Source organism: Notamacropus eugenii, chromosome 3, assembly GCF_028372415.1.
Source record: "Notamacropus eugenii isolate mMacEug1 chromosome 3, mMacEug1.pri_v2, whole genome shotgun sequence".
NCBI classification, from domain to species: Eukaryota; Metazoa; Chordata; class Mammalia; order Diprotodontia; family Macropodidae; genus Notamacropus; species Notamacropus eugenii.
In genome coordinates, this window is record NC_092874.1 from 345,009,176 (window position 1) to 345,035,099 (window position 25,924).

The window sequence follows — 25,924 nt, forward strand, 5'->3', positions numbered from 1 at the left end:
AGTAAAATTATACTCGTAGAGTACTTCAATTTTTCCCTCTCTGAGCTAGTATATCACACCATAAAATAAATGAGAAAGAAGATAAGGAGATGAATAGAATTTTAGAAAAGTTAAGATTTGATAGATTGCATGGAAACAGAAAGGAGTATCTCTCTCAGCTCTACCTGGCACATTCACAAAAACTGGTCTGTAGTAAAGCATAAAAACCTCACAAATAAATGTAGAAAAGGAGAAATACTAAATATTAAATTTCAGACCATAAGGGAATTAAGATTATATTCAATAAAGGACCATGGAAACACAAATTAAAAATTAATTGGAAGCTAAATTATCTAGTTGTAAAGAATGAGTGGGTCAAAGAACAAGTCATAGAAGTAACCAATAATTTCATTAAAGAAAATAACAATGAGACAAACTACAAAAATTTATGTAATGTAGCCAAAGCAGCACTTAGGGAAAAATTCATATGGTTAAAGGTTTACATCAATAAAATAGAGAAAGAGCAGATCAATGTATTGAGTATGCAATTTGAAAAAAATAAGAAAGGAACAAATTAAAAATTCCCAATTAAATACCAAATTGGAAATCCTGAAAGTAAAAGAAGTGATTAGCAAAATTGAAAGTAAGAACACCATTGAACTAACACATAAAACTAGGATCTGTTTTGATTTGTAAAAACAAAATAAATAAATCATTGATTTTGAAAATTAATTATTTTGATTAAAGAAAAAGAAAACTAAATATCAAAAATGCAAAAGGTGAATGTACCACTAGTGAAGATAAAATTAAAATAACTATTGGGAGGGATTTTTTCCAATTATATTCCAAGAAAACTGATGATCTAAGTGAAATGGGTGCATATTTACAAAAATACAAATTGCTCAGACTAAGAGAAGAAATAGAATATTTAAATAATACCATCTTTAAAAAAGAAACTGAATAAACCATATATGAACTCCCCAAGAAAAAAAATTTCCAGGACCAGATGGACTCACAAATGAATTGTACCAAACATTTAAAGAACAATTAATTTGTAACTATTTGGGAAAATAAACAAAGAAGGAGTTCTACTAAATTCCTTTGAAAACACAAATATGGTGTTGATACTTTAACCATGAAGAGCAAAAACAGAAAGAAATTTATAAAGCAATTTCCCTAATGAATATCAGTGCAAACATTCTAAATGAAATACTAGCAAGGAGATTACAGGAGTATATATCACACGTGGGATTTATACCAGGAATGCAGGGTTGGTTCAACCTTAGGAAAATTGTCAGTATGATTGATTACATCAACAACAAAAACCATGATTATCTATCTAAAACCATCAGCAAGCATTACTGGTAATGGGAATAAGCTATAAGTCTTTTAAATAAGATTGGGGTGAAACAAGGATGCTCAGGATCACTATTATTCAGTATTGTATTAAAATGCTAGCTATAGCAATAGAAAAAAAATAAAGGAATTAGAATAGGCATTGAAGAAACAAAATCCTTCACTCTTTGCAGATGATGGCATGTTTAGAGAATCTAGTTAAAATGATCAATGATTTTAGCAAAGGTGCAGAATATAAAATAAACCCACATAAACCATCAACATTTTTATATACTACCAACAATTCCCAGCAGAAAGAGAAAGAGGAATTTCACTTAAAATAACTGCAGAAAATATAAAATACACAAACACTTTTTAAGCAAGATCAATTAGAGAATGGCCAAGCAAGTAATGGTATATGATAATAATACTATTATGGTATAAGAAAAGAGTAGGTTGATTTCAGAAAAAAAAAAAAAACCCTGAAAAACTTGCACAAACGAACGCAAAGTGAAATGATCAGAACCAGAAAATGTATACACAGTAACAGCAGTATTGTACAATGATCAATTATGAATGACTTAGCTATTCTCAGTAATAAAATGATCCAAGACAATTTCAAAGAATTCATGATGAAAAATGCTATCCACATCCAGAAAAAGTGCAGATCAAAACATACTATTTTTCACTGTTTTTATGATTATTTCTTTTTGGTTTTTTTTCTTATTTCACAACATGACTAATATGGAAATATGTTTTATACATCAAATTACTTACCATCTTAGGGTTGGGGGAGGTGAGAAAGATGTATGTATACATATTGAGAAATAAAACCAGCTCTAAGCCATACTCAGGAATAGCTGGGCTTTGTGTGGGGGACCAGGCAGGTGTACAAGAGTAAGGGCAAGAAGTACAAACTGTAATCAGATTAATACGCTATTTCAGGGCAGATAGATCTTTGTAGTAACCCTTAAATCAAAACAGATGGGAGACCTACTTTCCCTATGCATAGGACTATGAATGTATAATACATGGGGAAATGACATCAGCATCTTTCATATTTGGAAGTTTTGGAAGTTAAACTGTTTATGAAGAGTGACTGCTATTTGGTTCTGTGAGTGTCTGAGAAGGCTGATCTATGATTCAGTCTAATCACTGAACATCTACACATGAAGGAGCTTTCTTGAGTCCTTGGCTACAGATACTATTTACCATTCTCTTGCTCTTTGTCAATCTCTTCCTAGCCTCACAGTCATCCTGAATCGACCCTGACATCACAGCATGACTGAGATTTATATTCAAGACTATTTGGTCTCCCGTTGCTCCTTTGCAATAGACCACAGCTGTATTTCATTGTCTGAAGATGTGCTTTTCCCATTCCCTCCTTGTTGTGGTTGCCTCACTTACTTCTCATGAGGCAGCTGCCTGAGTATACAGCTGTCATCTATTCCCCACATGTGTCCCACCCAAGGAAATTATGTTTGGGACAAGCATTTTTCAGTGCTGGTAAAGCCAATTCCATTGTAGGACCTGATTGTTCGTAATCCTGGCTCACCATTTAATAGCTAGGCTCAGAAATGATGTGCACAAGTACAAACACACACTTAAGACAAAAATGTAATGTGTATTATGTTTCCATGCTTGTCTTAGAGGCATGAGTTTTATACGCTCTTATTATGTTCTAAAATTTCCCTTTAATTTGTTAAATACCTCTCCCACCAGCAAGCATATAATTCCTTGTAGTATGTGGTAAAATTAAAAACTCCTTTAGAAGAGTTATATACTATTTTCAGGGAACAATGACTTGAAGTGAATAGAAGTGATTGTACCATCTCTTGGGTGGTAGGGAGCCCAGGAAGCCAAGGGGAAGTGGTTGCACAAAATATCCTTAAAAAATGTTATCAAAGCAAGTCCTGAGGCTTGTTGATAGAATAAGAGTGGTGTTCCCTAGGGCCCCCCCATTGGACTATGTTTACTGTTTAGGCAATGACCTGTTTCCATAGTAATTACTAACAGACTGCAGTAAAGTAGATAGAGTGCTAGACTTAGGGTCAGGAAGACCTGAGACATTAGCTGTGTAACCGTGAGCAGGCCATTTAATATTTTTTCAAATTTAGTTACCTCATCTGTATACAAATTAAAATCATAATGGCATCTATTTCCCAGGATCGTTTTGTAGCTCAAATAGCTATGCAAATGTCAGTCATTATTAGTACTGCTGCATTGTGGGGAGCATAAACTGCCAAACTGGGTAATTCAGAGCAAACTAAATTTGCCATTCACTACATTCACCAGAAAAATTGCTAAATGTCCCTTTTATTTTATATTGCTGATATCTTACTTAAGAGAATGAATTCTAGCATTTTGTGGCAGTGTAAAGCAGAATGATTAACAGCAAGAAAAACATTATTTAGATAATAAAAATGATAATTAGCAGCAGTGGTTAAAGAAAGAATTAAAAACATATGAAGAGCAAGTGGGACTAAGTTTATAGGTGTATATACATACATACACTCATACGTGTATGTGTGTGTGTGTGTGTGTGTGTGTGTGTGTGTGTGTGTGTGTGTATTCCATCTGTATAGTTTTCAGGTCCCTATTCTCATATTCTGGCTAACCAAGACATGCCCAACAGTTGACAGAACAAAAGAAAAAGCCTTAAGTGGAAATAATAGACTTCTGCGTGTAAAGTATCATATTTCATCCGTTGGTTTGATTTACATCTGTGATCCAAGAAATCAAGCTTATGCAGATTCTGGAATAATGATATTTTCAGGCATTCCTATCCCTGTCGTAAAAACTTCATAGAGTTTATTAAATATAATCTGAAATTTTGACACTTTCAGCCTAATCCTTTGCTCTGCAGTAACTTTGCATTAGCCAATTTGGAGATTTTCCCTCTGCCTCCCTTGGATTGCACTTTCTATGCCTTGGCAAGCTATGGCCAAAGCAGAATAAAGACCTAATTCCCTTGCTCTTATCAACTTCCCCCACACCCCAAACTTTCATTTCCCTTGGCCGTGTCTGTAATAGCTTATTCCAAAGAATCAGGAGACTGTACGTTAGGAAAAAAAAGCCTGATGTGGCTTCTGGCTGGAGTTACAATCCCTCCCACTCTTGCTGTGTTCCCTGTTCGCACACACCCATGTGCTTTTGAAAGTACTGGAGGGAGAGACTGGAGACTAAAACGTTGGCAGCTAGCAAGGTCACAATAGCCCCAAGTTGAAAAATGCTGAGCTTCTGACTGACAGTCATGAAATTGATGAGAAATACAATGTCCTCTTATCTTAGTCCAGACTGGTTGTGTTGTGTTCTCTGCAGCAGTTGAGACTAAATTGTACATGGTTCCCTAGAGCATGACTTAGGAGTTAGGATGTTCAGAACTCAAAAATATGGAATAGATTCCAAGTTCAGCTGCAGTTCAACTAGTATAATGCATGGATCCAGTCTTGGAAAATATAACATAGGTCACATTAGCCTTTTATGGTATTAATTTTCTTTCACACCCACTTTTATTTTTCTGTATAAATTTTCTGGGCTTTGTGTCTGCTTATTTTCCTTTTAACTTCTCCTAACAAAGAAATCTTTGACAATATGGCATGAATGTCATTATTTGTGAACACATTATTTCCTTGAGTGTTGAGTTAAATACTACCTTTGGTTCATTCTTTATAATTAAAAAATTTTAATAAAAATAAGTATTTTCCAAAAGGAAAGTTACTTCTTCATGTCTAACTGATCTATCTGTACCTCAATAATCTTGCAAGCAAATGAACATTTACAAAAATACATTTTTTTAGAATAAAAGCTCTTAACGTTCTCTCTCTTTGGTTCCTAATCACTTTAGCTTACCATTTTTTTCCTTTTACCCCTTCCTGTTTTCATAATTTTTATCAATAGATTTTTAAAAATTTCTTCAAATTCATCTTTTGGAAGATCTGTGATGTGACTGCTGTGGGAAAGGAAAATGGATCAGTTTTCTAGTTTGATCTATGGACATAATTAAGTAGGGATTTTTTCCCTCCAATAGTTTTTTTGCCTGCATTATGTGACTATTAACCTTTCTCTCCATTTGACTTGGCCTGCCTTGACATGAAGCATGCCAAGAAGTCATAAGCCTGTGGTGATTCTGCTTAGGTGAGCAGAGGATACAAACTGTTAGTTACCTCTGGATCTTAGCTTTGTAGAGCATTTCTTAGCAGTATAAAACAACCCAATTAAGAATGTCAATCTCAAACTGAAATGAGAGTCACTAATCTGTACATAAAGATCCTTGTAGGCAATATATTGACTTAGTTTTAAAATGTGATGTTAGATATGTTTTACTGTATATTATTATTTCTTTTGTAAAACATTACCCAATTACATTTTAATCTGATTCAGGGGTAGCCTGCACATGTGTGTTGTGAAAGTCTCTATCTCTGGTATCACCTGGACTGTGGAATTCCAAGGGAGGCCAGGTTTACGGAATAGCAATTATTTTGAAAATACAGGTGAAATTCTTCTTCCTTTCCCTAGTCCCATGTTTTTCTTGGTGTTATCTGGGTCTTTATTATCTAAATTATCCAAGTTGCCTCAAATTCCTCAGATAACCTTTCATTATATTGTATTCTTTGCTTACCTGAAAAGAGGCCACAAGTATAAATGGTCTCAGAGACAGATCTATGTATCTGTTCTTGCTATTGAATTATCTATTACCTTCTCTAATAAAAAAAAAAAAACACTTTATCTCTGAGAACTCTTTTGCAACTATCTCCAACTGAAAGAGAATTAAATTTAATCTGTTATTGTCCTCTAGGGCTTAATTTATAAAATATTTTCTTATCACGTGGGATTTCAACATACCCCAAAGTTTTACCTTAATTCATAAATCCTTGGCTCTGTACTTTTATGCTCCTTAGAAATATTTTTTTTTGTAACAAGTTTACTAATATAAGACAATGACACCATATTCAATATAGCTATATCCATCTCTAGTCCCTATTCTTTTCTACCTACTCCCTATATTCTGTCACTCTCACCCCCTCTCACACTCTGTGTTGAGCAAAATGCTCTTTATATGAAGTCTCTTTTTCCTACATTCCTGCCATGTCCTGGTACTAACTAAAATCTAGCATTTTCCTGGAGATGTGATATCCATCACTATCCACACCAATGCTGTCCACTCTCTTGTTCATGCCTCTAGATCCATGGGGGTAGGGAGCATCTCCACTTGTCCTGATCTACATCTTGTCACTAGACCCAGATGACTCTGAAGGACAGTGTGAGGTTGGTGACCTTGTACAGCCCTTCCTCACTTTAATCAATTTCACTTTCAAATTGTGGCATCATCTTCCTGACATCATAGTCCTTTTCAAAAACAAAGAACAAATGAGAAGAACAGATCCAAAGGCACAAGCAAGTTTTCCTTTTTATGTATTATCTTCCTCATAATTACCCATCAATGTGACCTCCTCCCTGATTATCAGATGACATTACTTAGCCTGCCAAACCTAAATTGCTTTTAGAAATAGACATTTTATATGATAGGGTATAATGTAAAATATCCCCCCAAAGTCTGTGACACATACTCCTACCAGTATTTAATGAATCCAAAGGGAAAGTGAACCCCAACTTAGAGTACATATGGCAAAGATCTGATCCTGAAATTCTTTTTGCTAGAGTTTTTAAAATGTTTCCCTTAGATATGCTACAACTTCTCTCCTGGATTCCTTAGAGAGTTCCTTATTTCATACAGTCTGTCTTCTCATCTGGATGGAGACACCAACATCCATTATTCAGGATACTGACAGGAACTCTAAATTCCAAAATTCTCTGGGCTATTTGAAATTCACAGCATCCTCCTCCAGCCAAAGTCAAATTTAGAGGCATGGAAAGAGATGGAGGCCTAGACTGTGGCAAGTGATTTTCTCCTTGCCTCAAATCCCCAAAGCAATTCTTTCTTAAGAGGTTTGACTGGAGGCTTCCTCTGAGAGACTCTCACATCTCCTGAGTTCAAAACTGCTCTTCTATCTTTTAGACAATCACAGAGCTTGACAAACTTTCTTCTATCCTAACATACTTGATGTATAATATCCCCTCAGTTCATACAGAGTCTTTTAAGGACATCTAAAGATCAAGATGTTTTCCCCCTACTTAGTCTAATGCTTATGACTGATGGACCATGGAACCAACTCTATGAATCTCCACTTTAAGAAAGAGAATCCATGGGGTGGAGCCAAGATGGTGGAGTAAAAAGACACACATATGCTAGCTCTTACACCACAGCCCATAAAATACCTGTAGAGAGGGACTCTCAACAAATTCTGTAGCAGAAGAAGTGGAGAACAACAGAGTGGAGGAGATTTCCAGCCCAGGGTGACCTGAAAGGCCAATGGGAAATGTCTGTTGCACCAGACATGGAGCGGAGCCCAGCCCAGCCTTGGCTGTGCAGTGAAGCTCTGGGAGGAGGATGCCTTGGGAGCAGAAACTCCAGTTGCAGTAGCAGCGGTTCTCAGATCCCTCAACCTGCAGGCACCAAAGGTCAGTGACAAGGTTTTTTCAGCTGGCTGGGAAGGAAGAAGGGCGAAGGGCCTTCTCATAGCTCCAACCTCAAGCAGTGGCCACAGAGGCAACATCAGGCAGGTGGCAGCAGTTCCTACAGGAGCCTGCATCCATTGTTGGATTGTAAAACCCCTGGGGGCACTGAGCAGCTAATTCTTACCTCAACCCTGTGTAGATGCCCTGCAGAAGCTGATCTTTATCTCATACTGAATGGTGGCCCTGCCCATGCAACTTATCTGAATCTCATCCCCAAGTGCTGGCTTGGCAGAACTGGAGGCGAGGTGGTTGTGAAGAGGAAACTGCTAAGATTCTGGGCACAAAAATCTCTAGTTGCTCCCAGACCAGTGTACATGCTTGATTGTGCTACCTTGGAGGAACTGAGATCTTATAGATCCCCAGAGTATACCCTACTCTTGACAAAGAACCCAAAAGTCAAGTAACTGGTTGGGGAAATGCCCAAAAAAGGGGAAAAAAATAAGACTATAGAAAGTTACTTTTTTGGTGAACAGGTATCTTCTCCCATCCTTTCAGATGAGGAAGAATAATGCTTACCATCAGGGAAAGACATAAAAGTCAAGGCTTCTGTATCTCAGACCTCTAAAATAAATATTCAGTGGTCTCAGGCCATAGAAGAGCTCAAAAAGGATTTTGAAAACCAAGTAAGAGAGGTGGAGAAAAAAATGAGAAGAGAAATGAGAGAAATGCAAGAAAATCATGAAAAGCAGGTCATGAAAAGCGGGTCAACACCTTGTTAAAGGAGACCCAAAAAAATGCTGAAGAAAATAACATCTTTAAAAATAGGTTAACTCAATTGGCAAAAGAGGTCCAAAAAGCCAATGAGGAGAAGAATGCTTTCAAAAGCAGAATTAGACAAATGGAAAAGGAGGTTCAAAAACTCACTGAAGAAAATAGTTCTTTCAAAATTAAAATGGCACAGATGGAGGCTAAGGACTTTGTGAGAAACCATGATATCACAGAACAAAGAGAGAAGAATGGGAAAATTGAAGATAGTGTGAAATATCTCATTGGAAAAACAACTGACCTGGAAAATTGATCCAGGAGAGACAATTTAAAAATTATGGGACTACCTGAAAGCCATGATCAAAAAAAAGAGCCTAGACATCATCTTTCATGAAATTATCAAAGTAAACTGCCCTGATATTCTAGAACCAGAGAGCAAAACAAATATTGAAAGAATCCACCTATCACCTCCTGAAAGAGATCCAAAAAAAGAAACTCCTAGGAACATTGTGGCCAAGTTTCAGAGTTCCCAGGTCAAGGAGAAAATATTGCAAACATCTAGAAAGAAACAATTCAAGTATTGTGGAAATATAATCAGGATAACACAAGATCTAGCAGCTTCTACATTAAGGGATCGAAGAACATGGAATAGGATATTGCAGAAGTCAAAGGAACTAGGACTAAAACCAAGAATCACCTACCCAGCAAAACTGAGTATAATACTTCAGGGGAAAAAATGGTCTTTCAATGAAATAGAGGACTTTCAAGCATTCTTGATGAAAAGACCAGAGCTGAAAAGAAAATTTGACTTTCAAACACAAGAATGAAGAGAAGCATGAAAAGGTAAATAGCAAAGAGAAGTCATAAGGGACTTACTAAAGTTTAACTGTTTACCTTCCTACATGGAAAGACAATATTTGTAACTCTTGAAACTTTTTTCAGTATCTGGGTAGTTAGTGGGATTACACATACACACACACACACACACACACACACACTCAGAGAGAGAGAGAGAGAGCACAGGGTGAATTGAATAGGATGGGATCATATCTTAAAAAAATGAAATTAAGGGATAAGAGAGAAATATATAGGAAGGAGAAAGGGAGAAAGGGAATGGGGCAAATTATCTCTCATAAAAGAGGCAAGTAAATGACTTTTCAGTGGAGGGAAAAGCGGGGAGGTGAGAGAAAGAAAATGAAGCTTACTCTCATCACATTTGACTAAAAGAAGGAATAAAATGCACGCTCATTTTGGTATGAAAACCTATCTTACAATAGAGGAGAGGGGGGAGAATGGGATAAGCAGGGGGTGGGGGTGATGGAAAGAAGGGCAGTGGAAGGTGGGAGCAATTAGAATTCAACACTCTTGGGGAGGGACAGGGTCAAAAAAGAGAGCAGAAGAAATGGGGGGCAGGATAGGATGGAGGGAAATATAGTTAGTCTTATACAACCCAACTATTATTGAAATCATTTGCAAAACTACACAGATATGGCCTGTATTGAATTGCTTGCCTTCCCAATGGGGATGGGTGGGGAAAGAGGGAGGAAGAGAAGTTGGAAGTTAAAGTTTTAGGAACAATTGTTGAGTATTGTTCTTGCATACAACTAAGAAATAAGAAATACAGGTAATGGGGTATAGAAATTTATCTTGCCCTACAGGACAAAAGAGAAGAAGGGGATAAGGGAAGAGAGGGATATTAGAAGGGAGGGTAGATTGGTGATAGAAGTAATTAGAACGCTCGGCATTTTGGGGTGGGGGAGGGGAGAAATGTGGAGTAAATTTGGAACTCAAAATTTTGTGGACATGAATGTTGAAAGCTTAAATAAATAAATTTAAAAATAAATAAATGAATGAATAAATAAATAAATAGATAAAAGAAAGAGAATCCAGGTCAACTATGTGTTCATTTCTCCCCAGGCTGCTCCACATGTTCTTTACCATAAAATAGAAACCTTTCACCCTGGAAGTTCACTTCACTGGTAGATTACTTCTCATATTGAAAGCACAGTCAACTCTGCTATAATGCTTGTTTTGAAAATGTGAATTTGTTCCAGTACAACTGATCTATTAGGAAACAATTAGAGCATAATGCAAACTTTGAATTTCTTTATTTTTGCTTATGCTCAATTTCTTTCTTGTGAAACAGAGAGAATGAAGAAGCTGTACCACTTCGTAATTGCTCCCAACAAACTTTGATCATTTTCAAAGTCATATTTACTGTATATCTTCTGGTACATCTGGTACCTGTGGGCAGAGGAAGGCTGATCCAAACCACACACACACACACACACACACAGACACACACACACACACACACCATGGCCTCTCATACTGTCTGTCCAACTTGTAGATTTTGCTATCCTGGACTCTGTGGAAACCAAAGCTCAGGCTTAGTGCTAGAAGGAGGTAGTAGATATAACCATTACTTATTGTAGTATTTATGTATTTGCTATGTTTTATTTGTAATATTGATGTATATCTTATCCACAAAACATGTATAAAATTATGCTACCATTTTAATTAAATTCCATTTTTTAACATGTCACTGATGAAGATTTTTAGTTTTGTGCCTCTGTGTTCCTCATAAGCCTTGTGGTTTTAATTGTACTAGTTGGTATAGCATGTGCTTTCAGGGGTCATATATCTCATTATACCAGAACTGACTTCACCATCCATCCCATTAACTTCTCCCTCTAGTGAGATGGTTCCTTCTAAAATGTAAAATTTTAAGGAAACATCCAAGGTCAACCTTTCCAGGCTGCTCTTCCAACTTCTCTCTACAGGACATTCTTCATCAACTCTACCCTTACCTGGTACCTTCGTTCTTCCCTCTCCCCTCAATTTCCAGCTCCTTTTCAGTTAGAGTGAAAGCTCCTTCATGACAGGAAGTGTCTTTCTTTCTGTTTGTATGTGTATTATTAGCATTTAGCCCAGTGCCTGATATATAGCAATTGACTAAGAAATGCTTATTGACTAAGATGGATGTTTTCACTAGCTAAATGGCCTCAGAGGATAATATGTTATTGCTATACTCATGCCCAGTTTTCATATTTGCTGTCCTCAGAAAATCTGCTGGAGCATTTTGTCAAAGTCCATAGTTCCAAACCCTGGAGAGCACTACAGTGATTTAAGCAGTTCATTATCCTTTTTGCATGCTTTCCCCGCTGATTTGTAGTAAAGTCTTGGAGAAAGTCTGTAGGGTACAATTTGTAATCAAATTCAGTAATTAACATCCTTTCATACTTCCAAATATTTGGTGACACAGTTTAACAAACAAATATCATTTTACCAAGTTCTAATAGGTCATAGGAAAAAAAGATAAGAAAATCAAACTTCCCCTCTCAGAGGGAAAGCCTGATCCCTTCAAAGTTCCCTGGGCATGAGAGTCTATCCCTACAAGAATTAGAGAACCACCATTATTAGAAAGTCATCTGCTCAGCATTTGGGTGAGAAACTAAACTGCCCTGGGAAAAAACTTTTCCATGACTACCTCAATGTAAAACCATTCAATTAGCAACTTGATAAAATTCCTATATGTCCTTTCTATACAAAGCATACCCAAACATCTCCATTGCCTTGGAGTACCAGACAAATATCTTCTAGATCTCTATATCAAAGGGCATCTGGAAGTTTCCCTAGTGTAACCCTGCCTATTCAAGAATGATCCAAATAAGTTTTGGATCTCTCACTGGGGCAAACCAGATAACTTTAAAATTATCAGAAAGGTTTGATTGTTCAAAGTTCTTATCCCAAGGACCTATAAAGATTTAAAAAAAAAACAAAAACATTCTCAACTCACTGCCATTGTGGTAGAATCATCAAAGAGTTTTGAACCTACTCTTCTGAGTAGAGAGGAACATTGCCCATATCCTCCACTGAGGCAAGAATATTTCTGACTACATCACTAGGCCAGGTGACCTAGACCTCTTATATTAGAACATTTGTCCAAATGGGCCCTAGTCAGCCCTATCCTTGACAACTGAGAATTCAGGTAGACTTCTAATGACCAGTTCCCTACCTACCCTTTCCTCCTATTTTGATCTTGTGACTATCTATGCTTGTACTAAATGACCAGGGAATCCACACCAAAAACACAGGCCATGTCATTTCTCACATTGCTGACACTGAAAAGTCCACTATTGTCAGCTGGCCCAGTTACTTTGGATTAGTAATCTATTGACTATCCATGAACACTTCCCAAGTCTTTCAGTCCCTTCTTGATGTTCTAATCTATCATTTAAGTAGTATTAATAAGTTCTGTCTGAAAGACAATTTATATTTACATTAAGAGGTGATACTTTGTAAACATCCTTTTAAGGGTGATTGTAGAGCTAGTAAACTCTATGTTCTAGTAGAGAAGAGGATTTGTCAAGTTGAAGAGTCAAGACTAATAGTGAAGTCATGAGCAGTGGAACAATTTTCTGCAATGCCAATGTTCTTAAATGGACCAATAGCATCAAAACCTGTAGTTTAAAATTGTGAGCTTCCCTGAGCATGTGACTTTCTCCTCCATAGGCTTTCTTGCAGGTTTCTGTATGCGACACTCTTTACCATCACTGTTGAGTACGTTGGCAGGAAAGCATTATTTAGATTTATGTGTATGTTGTAATATATTTTTATTTATGCATTGATTTCATATATTAGCATCTATGATGGTGCCTAATTTAAGTAAATGGCTAAGATCTAAAAGTATCTTTATTGTGAATGATTAGTTGTGCAGGTATTACCCAACAAAATGATATCAAGTGCCATATTACACTTACAAAAAAAACTTTCCTATAGAGCTATAACTAAAATTTATTTCCCTTTCACTGAGGAGGGAGAAAGATGGTATGAAGGATAGTGGAGAATTCCATAGAGAACAGTCTTAATTACTGGAGCAGTTCCAGGAGTGAGGAAAACCCATTCCCTATGTTCCTTCTTGGAGTGAGGAGGAAAGATGGGTACCTGGCAGAGAAGTGCCTAATAGAGCTTACCTATGGGTCTGGGAGAAGAAGTAGAATTGAGCTGCAGAGTACCAGCCAGTGGGGTACTAAGCAGGGAAAAACCTTCAAGAAATCTCCATAAAGCACAGGCAGAGAGAAAGTTCCCACACCCCATTATCACCATATAGCATGAGAGGCTCTATAATAAGACTCTATCCACACCCTCTCTTTCCTCTCAATTAGATTATTAATTCTTTGAGGGCAGGGATGAGGCCATTTTGTAATCTTTGTTTCACAGAACTCAGTTCTGTGAATATAACACCTAAATATGTCAATTGATCTGTGATTTTGTCAATATGAGTTCTTTGAAATTGTGTAATTACAAAGGATAATGCCATAAGCAATTAAAAGAGCAATGAATAGTTTAACTACCAGATATATAGCGAAGGTAAAAATTTATGACCAAACAAGAAATAAAGAGCAATATGAAACGCAAAATAGGTAATTTTGATTATATTAAATTAAAAATATTTTGCGCACGTGAAACCAATGCAACTAAGATTAAGAGAAAAGTAGGGAACTGGAAAACAATTTTTATAGCAAGTACTTCTGACAAAGGCTTCAGTTTCTTAAATACGTAGAGAACTGAATCAAATTATAACATACATCATTCCCCAACTGATAATTGTCAAAATATATAAACATTTTCAGATGAACAAATCAAAGCCATATGAAAAAATGCTTTAAATGACTATTGTTTAGAGAATTCAAATTAAAACAACTCTGAGGTATGACCTTAAATCTACAAGATCAATTAATATGATGGAAAAGGAAAATAATAAATGTTGGAAGAGATGTGGGAAATTTAGACACAAATGCACTGTTGGTGGAGTTGTGAACTGGTCTGGCCATTCGGGAGAGCAATTTAGAATTATGCCCAAAGAGTAATCAAACTGTACATACCTTTTGATCCAGCAATACCACTGCTAGATCTGTATTCCAAAGAGACAAAAAAAGGACTCATTTCTACAAAAATGTTCATAGCAACTCTTTCTGTGGTGGTAAAGAACTGGAGATCAAGGGGATGCCCATAAATTGGAGAACGGCTAAACAAGTATATGATAGTAACGGAATACTATTATGCTATAAGAAATGATGAGTAGGTTAATTTCAGACCAAAAAAACCTGAAAAATTTGAACAAACTAATGCAAAATGAAGTGCTAAGAACCAAGGAAACACTTGTACATAATAATAGAAATATTTTACAATGATAAAATATAAAAGACTTAGCTATTCTCAGTAATGAAATGATCCAATTCAAAAGGACCCATGGTGACAGATGCTAGCCACATCAGAGAAAGTATGAAGCATATTATTATTCACTTTATTTTTTTCATTATTTTTTGGTCTGTTCCTTCTTTAGCAACATGAGTAACATGGAAACATGTTTTACATGATTGAACACACATAACCTATATCAAATTACTTACCATTATAGGGTTGGGGGAGGTAAGAAAGACAAAGAGAAAATTAGGAACTCAATTTCTTTATTAAATTGAATGTCAAATATTGTCTTTACATGAAATTGGGAAAAATAAGATTTTTTTTTATTTTTGCAATCACAATCCATGACCTTTCACACTTTGGAATTTTTGTCCTGCATTTAAGAAATCTTTACTCAAGTGCATTTAATTGAATGTAGTCACAAATGATCAGTTTTTCAAGCAAATAAGCTTCTTGTCCAAAGAAGAGTACTCCAACCTAAATTGGCCATTGACATAAATGAAAACACTGTCTAAACCCTTTTGAAGCAGTGTTTTTTTGTCTTTAACCATACGATGAATTGAAATCTCACAGTCTGAAAGTCTTATCTGAAAAGTCCAAACAAATCACAGAACTTAGGGTAGGGTAACTTAAAGGAAAGTGCTACATAATCTATTTGGCCATGGTAAGGTGAAACCAAAACCGAAATTTACAGCTAGTAAATGTATTTCAAAAGCCAAATTGCATAACATATTTTCTATTCTTTTAGCCCCCAGTGATAAGACGACCACCAACAATCATTTGCTACATCTGTGGTCGTGAATATGGAACTAAGTCCATCAGTATCCATGAGCCACAGTGTCTGAAAAAATGGCATTATGAAAACAATTTGTTGCCTAAAAAGTTACAGCGACCAGAACCAAAAAAGCCAGAAGTCAGAACCATTTCAGGTAAGCTATTAGGGAAGACAACAGTGGAAATATATGGAAAATAGAGTTCTCATCTTTCCTAAAATGTGAGAATACTATTTAATCATAATTTTCTTTTATTTGTTCATAATTCTAAAATTAGCTACATTTTAAATCTTGGACACTGTTAAATGAAGGGAAAACTGTCAAACTGCAATTTTAAAAACAGCTTGCCTTCAAAAAGGACAAAAGTATATTCTGCTCAAAGCTAAATTGAGGAGTGGGACATATATCATCTGGTTTACATGACCTTACTTAAGGATCATCTTTCATGAAGCATTTACAAGTGGCATCTAAAATGTAAATCACCTTTGGCTCAGACCCTAGCTGTGCAGGGTCTAAACCTATTTCCTCATCTAAAAAATGGAGAAAATAAAACTTATACTATACCCTCAATAAGTTTTTTTATAAGAAAAGTACTTTATAAACTTTGAAGTATTATACAATAGGAGTTACTATTTTTATTATGGTACCATAAGGCAATGTCTTCAGGCATGAGAATATACCTTAGAGCTCACAGAGAGCCTCATATTTATCTAAAGTAGTTAAGAGCACATTCCCCCAGGGACAAGCATAAAATTGTCTCATGGAACTTCTCTAAAGAAATCACTCTGTCTGGTTCTTAGTTTGATTCAGAGGCTGGACTAATTCTTCAAACCCCTTCCAGAAATGGTGTGGAGAGTTCAGTAGTCCCCTGTGGAGCTAAGTATTGACTGTCAAGATAGAATTGTAGACATTACCAGGCAAGAATTATGAATAGACTCTTCATAGAGGACAAACACATATACATACGCTCACAAGTATGCATATATGTATGTATACATATGTGTAATATATATGTGTGACTGTGTATGTATGTGTATCTGTGTGTACATGTGTATTTTTGCTGTTGCTGAGTCTTTTCAGTTGCATCTGACTCTATGACTGCATTTAGGATTTTCTTGGCAAAGATACTGGAGTGGTTTGCCATTTCCTTCTCCAACTCATTTTACAGATGAAGAAGCTGAGGCAATTCAGGTTAAATGATTTAGCCAGGGTCACACAGCTATCTAGTAAGCGTCTAAGGCTGCATTTCAACTCAAGTCCACTGCACCACTGGGACCTAGCTGCCCAGGTGTGTGTATAAAAGGAGGTAAAAAGAACAAAAGATGACAGCACTTGTATACACATGGAGCCTGTTTAGACTATTGACCACCATCACACTTAGCAGTCTTCTTTTCCTAAATTTGTTTCTTCCTCTCTGCTCACCACTCTACATCCCTTTCTCTGCCTGAGCACAACTTTCATGTTTCTGGGAGTTGGGATGGAAATAATTTACTCTGAAACCCAGGCTGGATCATTGTGAAATCATTTGCATGCTGGTTAGACAGGAAGGTCATTGTGACTGCATTTTTCTTAGTTTCCCCCTCAATCTGTGATGCCCCATTTCTATCTCTGATGGCATTCCTTCTTCTTAATCAAAGAACCTTCATACAATGAACTCCCACCACTTTGACTTCACTCTTAAAACTGATGTAGTCCCCCACACAACCTCAAGAAGACACATGGTCCCAATCTATTAGGTCTATGCAAAACCTTTTCCAAAATCATGTAAACCCTCTTCAGTGATGCTTCCAGATAGTATCCCACAACAAAAATGACTATGCTGTTTCCAGGAAGTTTGGATTAAAATTGATCTGGATAAAGAGAAAGTTAATCCCATTCTTTTTTTCAAGAAGCTTTTTCACGTACCCAACAACACATTCATTTTCTGCACAGAAAGAGGTACTTGCTTTAGCTGAGAGCGAAAAACTGTGTTGTGCTGAAAGTTACCTGTTTATTGGTAACAAAGATATCAAGAGATCCAAAGCTTGCTGTGTTCACATGAACTGTTAACTATGAATCATTTTTAAATGATCTGAAACCTTAATGAAGAGATATATGCTGTACTTGAGACAAAAAAAAATATGTAACATATGCAATATATGTAAAATTCCATGTTAAAATTTGTTTAAAAAGTGGGTCATTTGCTTACAGCTCCAAGGTGGCCATGTTCCATGTTAACCTCCTCTTTTTAAGGTCCTTTTGCCGAGACAGAATGTCACACTATTTCTCTAAAATAAAGCCATGTCAATTTTTTCTATGTCCCACCAATAAAGGTTATATGATCTAGATACTATGTATGAATGTACATTTAAGGAAATCTTCTATTTTAGTAGCTTAGCTATTCTGCTTGGAATGCTTTCACATTATTATTTAGGAAAATTCACTTTCAAGGTAAGAGGAGCTAAGGTTTTAGGATGAAAACCAGTTTGAAATTCTGCTCTTAGCTGGAAATGCTGGTTTCCTCAAAATGCTCTGAAGTAATGTGACAAGGGAGTCATCTGAAGAATAATGTTCCTCTCCTTTGGTAAGCTCATAAAAGCTTATTAAGTATCTCCTCCTGAAAGTAGAACAAAAAGAAATATTTGCATGATGATGATGTTTAAAAAAAAGATACTGATAATTAAAACCAAGAATGCTTATCACAGGCTTTCCCCATTTCTTTAAAGCAGCTGAGTAAGTTCTCTGGTCCATAGTTAGTTTCATTTAGCCCTTGGGACATTTTGCAGAAGTAATGATTTGGTTAAAAAGTCAACAGGTATTTCCTGAAAATATTTTCCATAAAGAGTTGAATATGATTCTCCAGAATTAAAACTGATCCTGTTTTCTCCCCCTCCTCCCCTTTTTTGACTTTTCAGCCAAAGGCTACTATGATCTAGATGCTATAAATGAAGCTGCCTGGACAAGTGCCCTGAGCCAGTTGGTTCCATGTGATAACTGTGGGCGTACCTTCCTGCCAGACAGGCTAGTCGTCCACCAGCGGTCCTGTAAACCCAAACCAGCCAAGTAAAGCCCTCTCTCTCAACCAAAGTGTTACAGTATTTAATCCACTTGATGGTGGGAAGGGGAGGTAAATGGGAGATAAAGTGGGATGACAGGTTCAGAGGCTGATAAAATAAGAGGAAATTGGGAGTGGTAGATACAGAAAGACATGGCTGAAACCCATCAATGCATAGTTTCATTCATTAATGTTTTTAATGAAGATATCATGAATATTCTCTTTTTTGCTCTTACTTGACTGCTCAGATTTCAGTGATAGTTCTTGGCACAGGGATCTTTGGGGATATATTTCCCCACTTTGTCATTCAACATTACAAAGGTGTTGTTATTCAGCATAGTGCTGACCTTAGCTTCCACAAGAAACGTAGGAATTGATACCTATAATTTCCTCCAATGACTTTTTCATGAACAAGACTTTACCTCATGAGGGAAAGCCACTATGCAGCTCAAAAGAGCCATGTGGGCAGCGGTGGGGTTCTGGTGCTCCTAGAGGCTATTTCTCAGACCTGATGAAACTTGGATTAGTTTTCTTTCCTAACCTCTGTATTTTCCTTACTACTTTCCCCATTTTGGGTCCAAGAACAAATGTTAATTGAAAAAGAGAAGTATTCAAATGGGGTTGTGAATTTAAAGTATTGTGTCCAATTTTCACTCAGCCCCTGTCCAATAGTCAGCTGGGGAGAACACTTATGGCCTCTTCTACCAAGGAAAGTCACAAAGAAATCATAGAATAAGTACCTCCCGTAAATTTTAGGAGATTATCCAATACCCTTGTGTCAGAAAAGGGTGGAGATTACCCCCTTCCTTCAAACAGGAATCAACCTTGTCAGAGCTCCCAGCTCCCTCGTTATGGTTTATAGGTATTTCATTATTAGGTTCCAATGACCCTTACAGGAAGCTGTATGCCTCCCCACCCATAGTTCATACACAGACTACAAATTGTGAAACTATCATACAGACACTTACACACACATACATACACATGCACCCAGAGGTAGAGTTAACTTGGGAAAGGTCCAGGTCCTGCCAGGAGCCTAGCACAGGAAACCCTGCTCCCCCAGGCAGCTCCATTTCTCTCCAGCTTCAGGATTTTGCCCTGTGCCTTTGTTCATTGTATATCTCCCTTCCAGGGACACCCTCAATTGACTGATGTCCAGCAAACTCCACAATCGTGATCTTCCATAGTATATACAATTCCAGAGTGGAGACAACTTGAGCTGTCCTGCCAACCTCAGCCATATTTCTTCCTTCAATATGAAAGCAAGTCAGGAGAATGAGGCCAAATATTCTAGTTAGATTGACTAACAAGAAGCAGGACAAAATAACTATTTTTTTTATTTCTTACCATACCCTAGCAAGAGATATCCCTTCCAGAAAGAAAGGTTAGAGAGCTGGCCAGGGAGACCTGGGGTTCAGTACTTGCCTCTGACATTGAGGCAGAGGTATCTGACTCTGGACAAGTCAATTAATCTCTCAGTGTTCTAGGCAACTGTATAGGTCTGAGTTGCAGAAACCATACTAACTTGTATTGATAGAGGGCATTCCTGAACCTGAGAGTCCTTATAGCATGGATATCACAGGTCCAGGCCATATCCCTGCTATACATTTGCTCTGGGTTCTTAACATTTTTGCTTTGTTTTGTTTTGTATCATGGCACTCTATTGATAGTCTGGGCCCTAACTCAAGATGATGTCTTTGTAAAGTCACAAAATTAGTTCTAAATAACGTCTTCATTTGAATCTTAGGGGGATTGGGAGGAGGAATAAGTAGCTTTCATTTAAGTTAATTACTTGTGTACCTAAAGCACAGCTTCAGTAGAATTTGATGAACACAATAGTTAAAGGCTATGACAAATATTAAAAATCTCCATATAACATTTAGTAATTATATCAAATAGGGATGCTAACCTTCAAATCCTGACTCTGCCATTTAACTCTTGTGTGACCTTGGGCACATCACTTAATTCTGCACCTCAGTTTCCTCATCTATAAAATGAGGATGTTAGCCTAGATAGCTTATAAGCTCTCTTCCAGCTCTGTGAGTGTGTGGACCCTGAATCTGCTACTAATTAGCTGTGATCTTGGGCAAATCACTTCAACTTTCTGGGCCTCAGTTTCCTCACTTGTAAAATGAGGGAAAAAGATGAGATGATGTTGAAGATCACTTATACCTCTAATGAATTGACAGTACATGTATTGCTGGCCATTTTCAAAGATACACTTAAAATGAAGTGAATGTGTATAGTACTAGAGTATGTTGTTTGATATTTCAAAGGTTTATGCTGCATCCTACAAGGGCAAAAAAGCCAAAAGCAGCAACAAAAAACATCTGCTCTGGCTCAGTCCTTTTATTGCACTTGGTATAATGGAAAGAATCTAAAACACTTTACTCCCAACATATATTCAAACACAGTTATTCATTCTAAAGTGTGAGAGTCTTTGAAATAGCTGAAAGGGATGAGTTTTATGAGAATCTTGACAGAAGGAGAACCCTCAACCTGGTCGCATTAATGCCCACTGTGGCACAGCCCATCCTGGGGTTTCTGCCTTGCCAGTGGTTTTAAGGAAGGGAGTCTCAAGAATGCATTATGTATTGAAATCTGGAGCCAAGCAAGTAATTGTAATGACATCAATGTACAATTGTTGGCAGAGTATCAAAACAATACAACAGTATTTTATTAAGAGGAAACAGTTTGCCTGCACCTCCCCCCAATTAATTGAAGGGAGAGAGAAAGGAGGAGAGAGAGAATGGGAAAAAAGAGAAAGAAGGAGAGAAAAAAGAAAAGGGAGAGGGAACGAGAGGAGGGGATGAGGAGAGAGAGAGAGAGAGAGAGAGAGAGAGAGAGAGAGAGAGAGAGAGAGAGAGAGACAGAGACAGAGACAGAGACAGAGACAGAGAGAGACAGAGAGAGAGAGAGACAGATGGGTCTCATATGAATAAAAGAACTTCTCACACAGTGGATGGTACCTCCAGCAGTTAGAAATTCAAAGCAGATCATCCGAGAAAAGTAAAGTAACAATTTTGAAAATTACTTCCTATTGATGATACAAAATAGAGGTTAAAGTACTTGAGGCTTTGGGAATGAGTTAAGCTGTTGCTGGCACTGAGGTAAAAGGATTTGCTCCTGATCACATGGCTAATATGTGTCACTGGAACCCAGATTCTCCTGACTCTACCCCACACTCTAGCCATGAAGCCTTGCTACGTCTCAATAGTATTTTAGGCATCTAAAAATGCTGTGACTGCTATCCCTACTAATTTGTGCTGAGCAAACTTTAATTCTCCTCTCTAGTGTATAGTTCTTGGCTTGGGACTTATTCCAAGATTTCTCTGATACTATCAACTTGAGTCGTCATTGACATTATTATCGAGGCAGGACAGAGTGTCCTCACAGACAAAGAATGACAGGGTTGAATGTAGTCAGTAATTGTACTAAGGGAGAGAGAGAGAGAGAGAGAGAGAGAGAGAGAGAGAGAGAGAGAGAGAGAGAGAGAGAGAGAGAGAGAGAGGAGGGAGGGAGGGAGGGAGGGAGGGAGGGAGGGAGGGAGGGAGGGAGGGAGGGAGGGAGGGAGGAGGGAGAGAGGAGAGAGAGAGAGAGAGAGAGAGAGAGAGAGAGAGAGAGAGAGAGAGAGAGAGAGAGAGAGAGAGAGAGAGAGAGAGAGAGAGAGAGGGAGAGAGACTTCTTTCTGCTTGGGAAGAGACTCTCTGATTAAAATCATGCATAAAAACATGCATTTCTCTTAGAAATAGGTCATGGGAACTCATCTGGCAACTTAGTAGCAGCCACAGGAACCTCAGACTTGCAAATGGATACAAGCTGGCAATGGGCTGGAGGCAGCTGATTGTGAAGGAAGAATATAGAAAGTCAATGCAAATACAAAGCCTCAGAGCATTACGAAGTGTCTGTGTAGGGGCGGATTATTGGAGAGTAGGAGCAGCTCCTGTTTTAGGAATATATTCTCAGAAATATCTGGGTCCTGAGACCCTCTCCTCCTGAGAGAAGCTGTTGCTCTGGCTGCTCCTAGGATGCTTTCTGGGACAGAATAAGGAAGAAAGAGCCCTAGGGGCTCTGGGAATGAAATCAGACCTCAGTGTCTCCAAGCTTGACTCATTCTGGTGTGGAACCACTTTGTGCCCTTTTATTCACCCAGCTTTATTTTTTCCTCTTTTGTCCCGACAGGAGGCAAGGGAAGAGAAAAACTTAACCTTTCCTTTCACCTGTGCTCAAGGGTGCGTTCTTTCCCTTGGCAGCTATTCACTTTCCCTTATCACAATGACTCATTGCTCAGACCAAATAAATGGCTTTACCTGTTTCTGCTGGCACAGTACATTCCCTGTTAGTTCTGTGGAAAGAATTGAAAAATGTTTTCCTGCTTTTTAAAAATAAAAATCTACTGGTATGTTCATAGATTTGTAACATTTTAGAGCTAGGAGAGAGAACCAATCCATTTTGTAGATGAGGATATTGAGACTGAGAGAAGTGGTAATACTTGCCCAATATCAAACAGGAGGTAATAGCAATAGAAACAGGTTATTCACCACCTAATTCACTGCTCATCCCACCACGTGATGCTTTAATTGTTGACAGTTACTTGAGGATGAAGGTTTCTGGGGATGTCATGAGAGGGAAATGAAGCTATAAGACTGAGGAAAACTTCAGACTAGTATCAGGAGATCTGAGTTCTAGTCCTGACTCTACATCTAATTTATCAAGTCATGTAAGTTCCCTTTCAATTCAAAATCCTCTGCTAGGATCTTGGGCAGGGAATTCTTTGGACCTCAGGATCATCTGTAAAATGAGGACATAGGATTAAATTATCTGTAAAATCTTATTCAGCTCTGACTTTCTAGATCCTACTATTTTATGTACAAGAATGTGTACCCTAGGATATACCCCATGTTAAGTTCCCATTTTAAAATCCCATTGAAACACAAGTTAACAATTTTAGAAACTTTTGAGCCTTATAAGCACTGGGAGTGTCTTACAAGCAGAAAGAAATAGTTCTTGCCATCAAGGAATTTATACTCTAATGGAAGAAGAAAACATATTTTGTTAAAAGAGGAAACTGAAAAGATGGTCATGGGGGAGAGAGAGGAGAAGGTACTCATGTCAGGACTTAGTGGGGAAAGTCTGGAGAATTGGAAGTGGAATCTGGAAAGGAACAGAGACTTGCCTGACCTGGACATTATCCTTAAAATAGAAGTTACTGGAGGAACCAGCTAATCAAAGGAAGGTGCAGTGTGGTAGAGTACTTCCAGGGTAAGAAGGACAGGCGTGAGATGCACTTCAAAAGTGAGGATTCTTTTGTGGCATAGTAAAGAAAGTATAGAGAGTCAAGAGTGGAGCCCAGAGAGGAAAGAAAATTAATTTGAATAAATCACAGGTTCCTAGGGTTAGAGTCAGACAAGACTCTCTCTTTTTCTGTCTCTCTCTGTCTCTGTCTCTCTGTGTCTCTCTGTGTCTGTCTCTCTGTCTCTCTATCTCTCTGTCTCTGTCTCTGTCTCTCTCTGTCTCTCTGTCTCTCTCTCTGTCTCTCTGTCTCTCTGTCTCTCTCTCTGTCTCTCTGTCTCTGTCTCTGTCTCTGTCTCTGTCTCTCTCTCTCTCTCTCTCTCTCTCTCTGTCTCTCTGTCTCTCTCTCTCTCTCTCTCTTCACCAATGAGGAAACAAATCCAGAGGTTGAATTGCTCAGAGTCACAGGTAGTAAGTGATAGAGTTGGAATTTGTACCTAGGTCCTAACAAGTGCCTGTTTACAGGTACACAAAAAAAGGAAGGGAGACAGGAGGTTGTTGTACTTCTACAGGTTCTTTTGGTTATATCTGATAGTATCGTTCCCAAAGCAACAACAACAATGTTATTTATGGAATTATTAAATTCAAATGAACATGAGCAAGAGCAAACTGAAGATGTTCTAAAAGATGTTTGAACATTTCCCCAGTAAAATGTGCTAGATGAGACAGTTCATAGATATAGTTATAAAAGGTAGCATGTGGCTGAATAGGGTATGTATCAGTTGGAGGCACTGACTATATAAACCTTTACTGTTTTATAAAATGGCTTTCAGATGCATATAGCATCTGAACCACTTGAGGAAAACTCTCATTCTGGGGGGAAGGGGAGTACAGCTACTACTTCAGGCAGATTTGGGTTACAAAACATCTAGGATCATAGACTTTGGAGCAGGAAAAATCCTTCAAGATTGTCTAGTTAAACATCCTCATTTTAAAAATTAAGTTCAGAAAACCAAAATAATTTTACAAAGGTTACAAAGCTAGTAAGCATTATAACAGAATCAGGATTCAAACCCAGATTCTCTGATTCCACACCTACAGTTCTATCCATTACACTAGCATGTACTGAAGGGTACCATGACAGTAAACACTGCATAATTCAGTCAAGCAGAAAATAACCATGATCTTGAAAATGTATACACATGATGTAGAACAGACAAGCTTTAGAGGTGGACTCAATTTTCTGGAGAAAAGCATTATTTAAAAATTTTTAAAGCCGTCCAATACTGAATCTGTCATACACTTCAATTTAAAAAAAAAAATATAAAATAGATAAATGCAATTAGACTACTAGGTGATTTTCTTTTGGCACAAATGAGCCTCTCCTTCCTCCAACCGTTGTACTGTTAAGACTGTGAGTCCTTGGTCACATTCCTTTTAGGGAGCTGCTGAGAGGATGTAATTGTTTAATCTGAAATGTTAGATGGCTTCATTGTTTAAAAAATCTACAAATAAACCATAGATTTCACTGTTTTGAGAGACTTTGCCCTTATACCTATAAAAATGTACTGTATAAAGTGAAAAGCTCTTTTGTGAAGGTGATTTGAAGGTTAGATTCAGATATATATGAGATGAGAGGACAATGCACACAAGGGATACTTATTGGATAAAACTAATGGTTGGATAAAAATAATTGGAATTAGGACCCCATTAAAATGACAAAATCTGCCATTTCTTTTGCATCAGCCTATATTTCTTTTGCATCAGCCTATATTTCTTTTTGGTATCCTTTTCCTTCCTAGGAAACTCAGTCCACAGGGTTCCAGTGTCATCTAACTCTCCAAAGCCTTGGACTGCATCATCCTGCCCAGGTCTGTTACAGCCAGACGGTATACAGGCTCCCAGTCTTATACTCCTTTATCCCACCATGTGGGATTTACCTGTTCTATGCTAAATTCTCACAGAGATCTATCATCAGCTATTCCACTGAGAAACACATAAATTCATTATAAGATCTTTATGATTTAGTGTATTTCCTCTCAAGATTATTTTCATTTTTAGCAGAGGAATACTGGAA

The 25,924-nt window shown here is 37.5% G+C and overlaps 1 protein-coding gene across 7 annotated transcripts in view; it reads left to right on the forward strand.

Annotated features, from left to right (window-relative positions):
- Positions 1–25,803, forward strand: part of LOC140496850 (zinc finger protein 474-like) — a 100,527-nt gene extending 74,724 nt beyond the window's left edge. For all 7 annotated transcript variants that reach the window (XM_072597152.1, XM_072597153.1, XM_072597154.1 and 4 more), the window contains 3 exons: positions 15,557–15,737; positions 18,476–18,623; positions 25,650–25,803. In XM_072597152.1, coding sequence (XP_072453253.1) covers positions 15,557–15,737; positions 18,476–18,623; positions 25,650–25,683 — 363 coding nt within the window. In that variant the 3' untranslated portion in view covers positions 25,684–25,803. The remainder of the gene's footprint in view (positions 1–15,556; positions 15,738–18,475; positions 18,624–25,649) is intronic.
- The last annotated feature ends 121 nt before the right edge of the window (positions 25,804–25,924 follow it).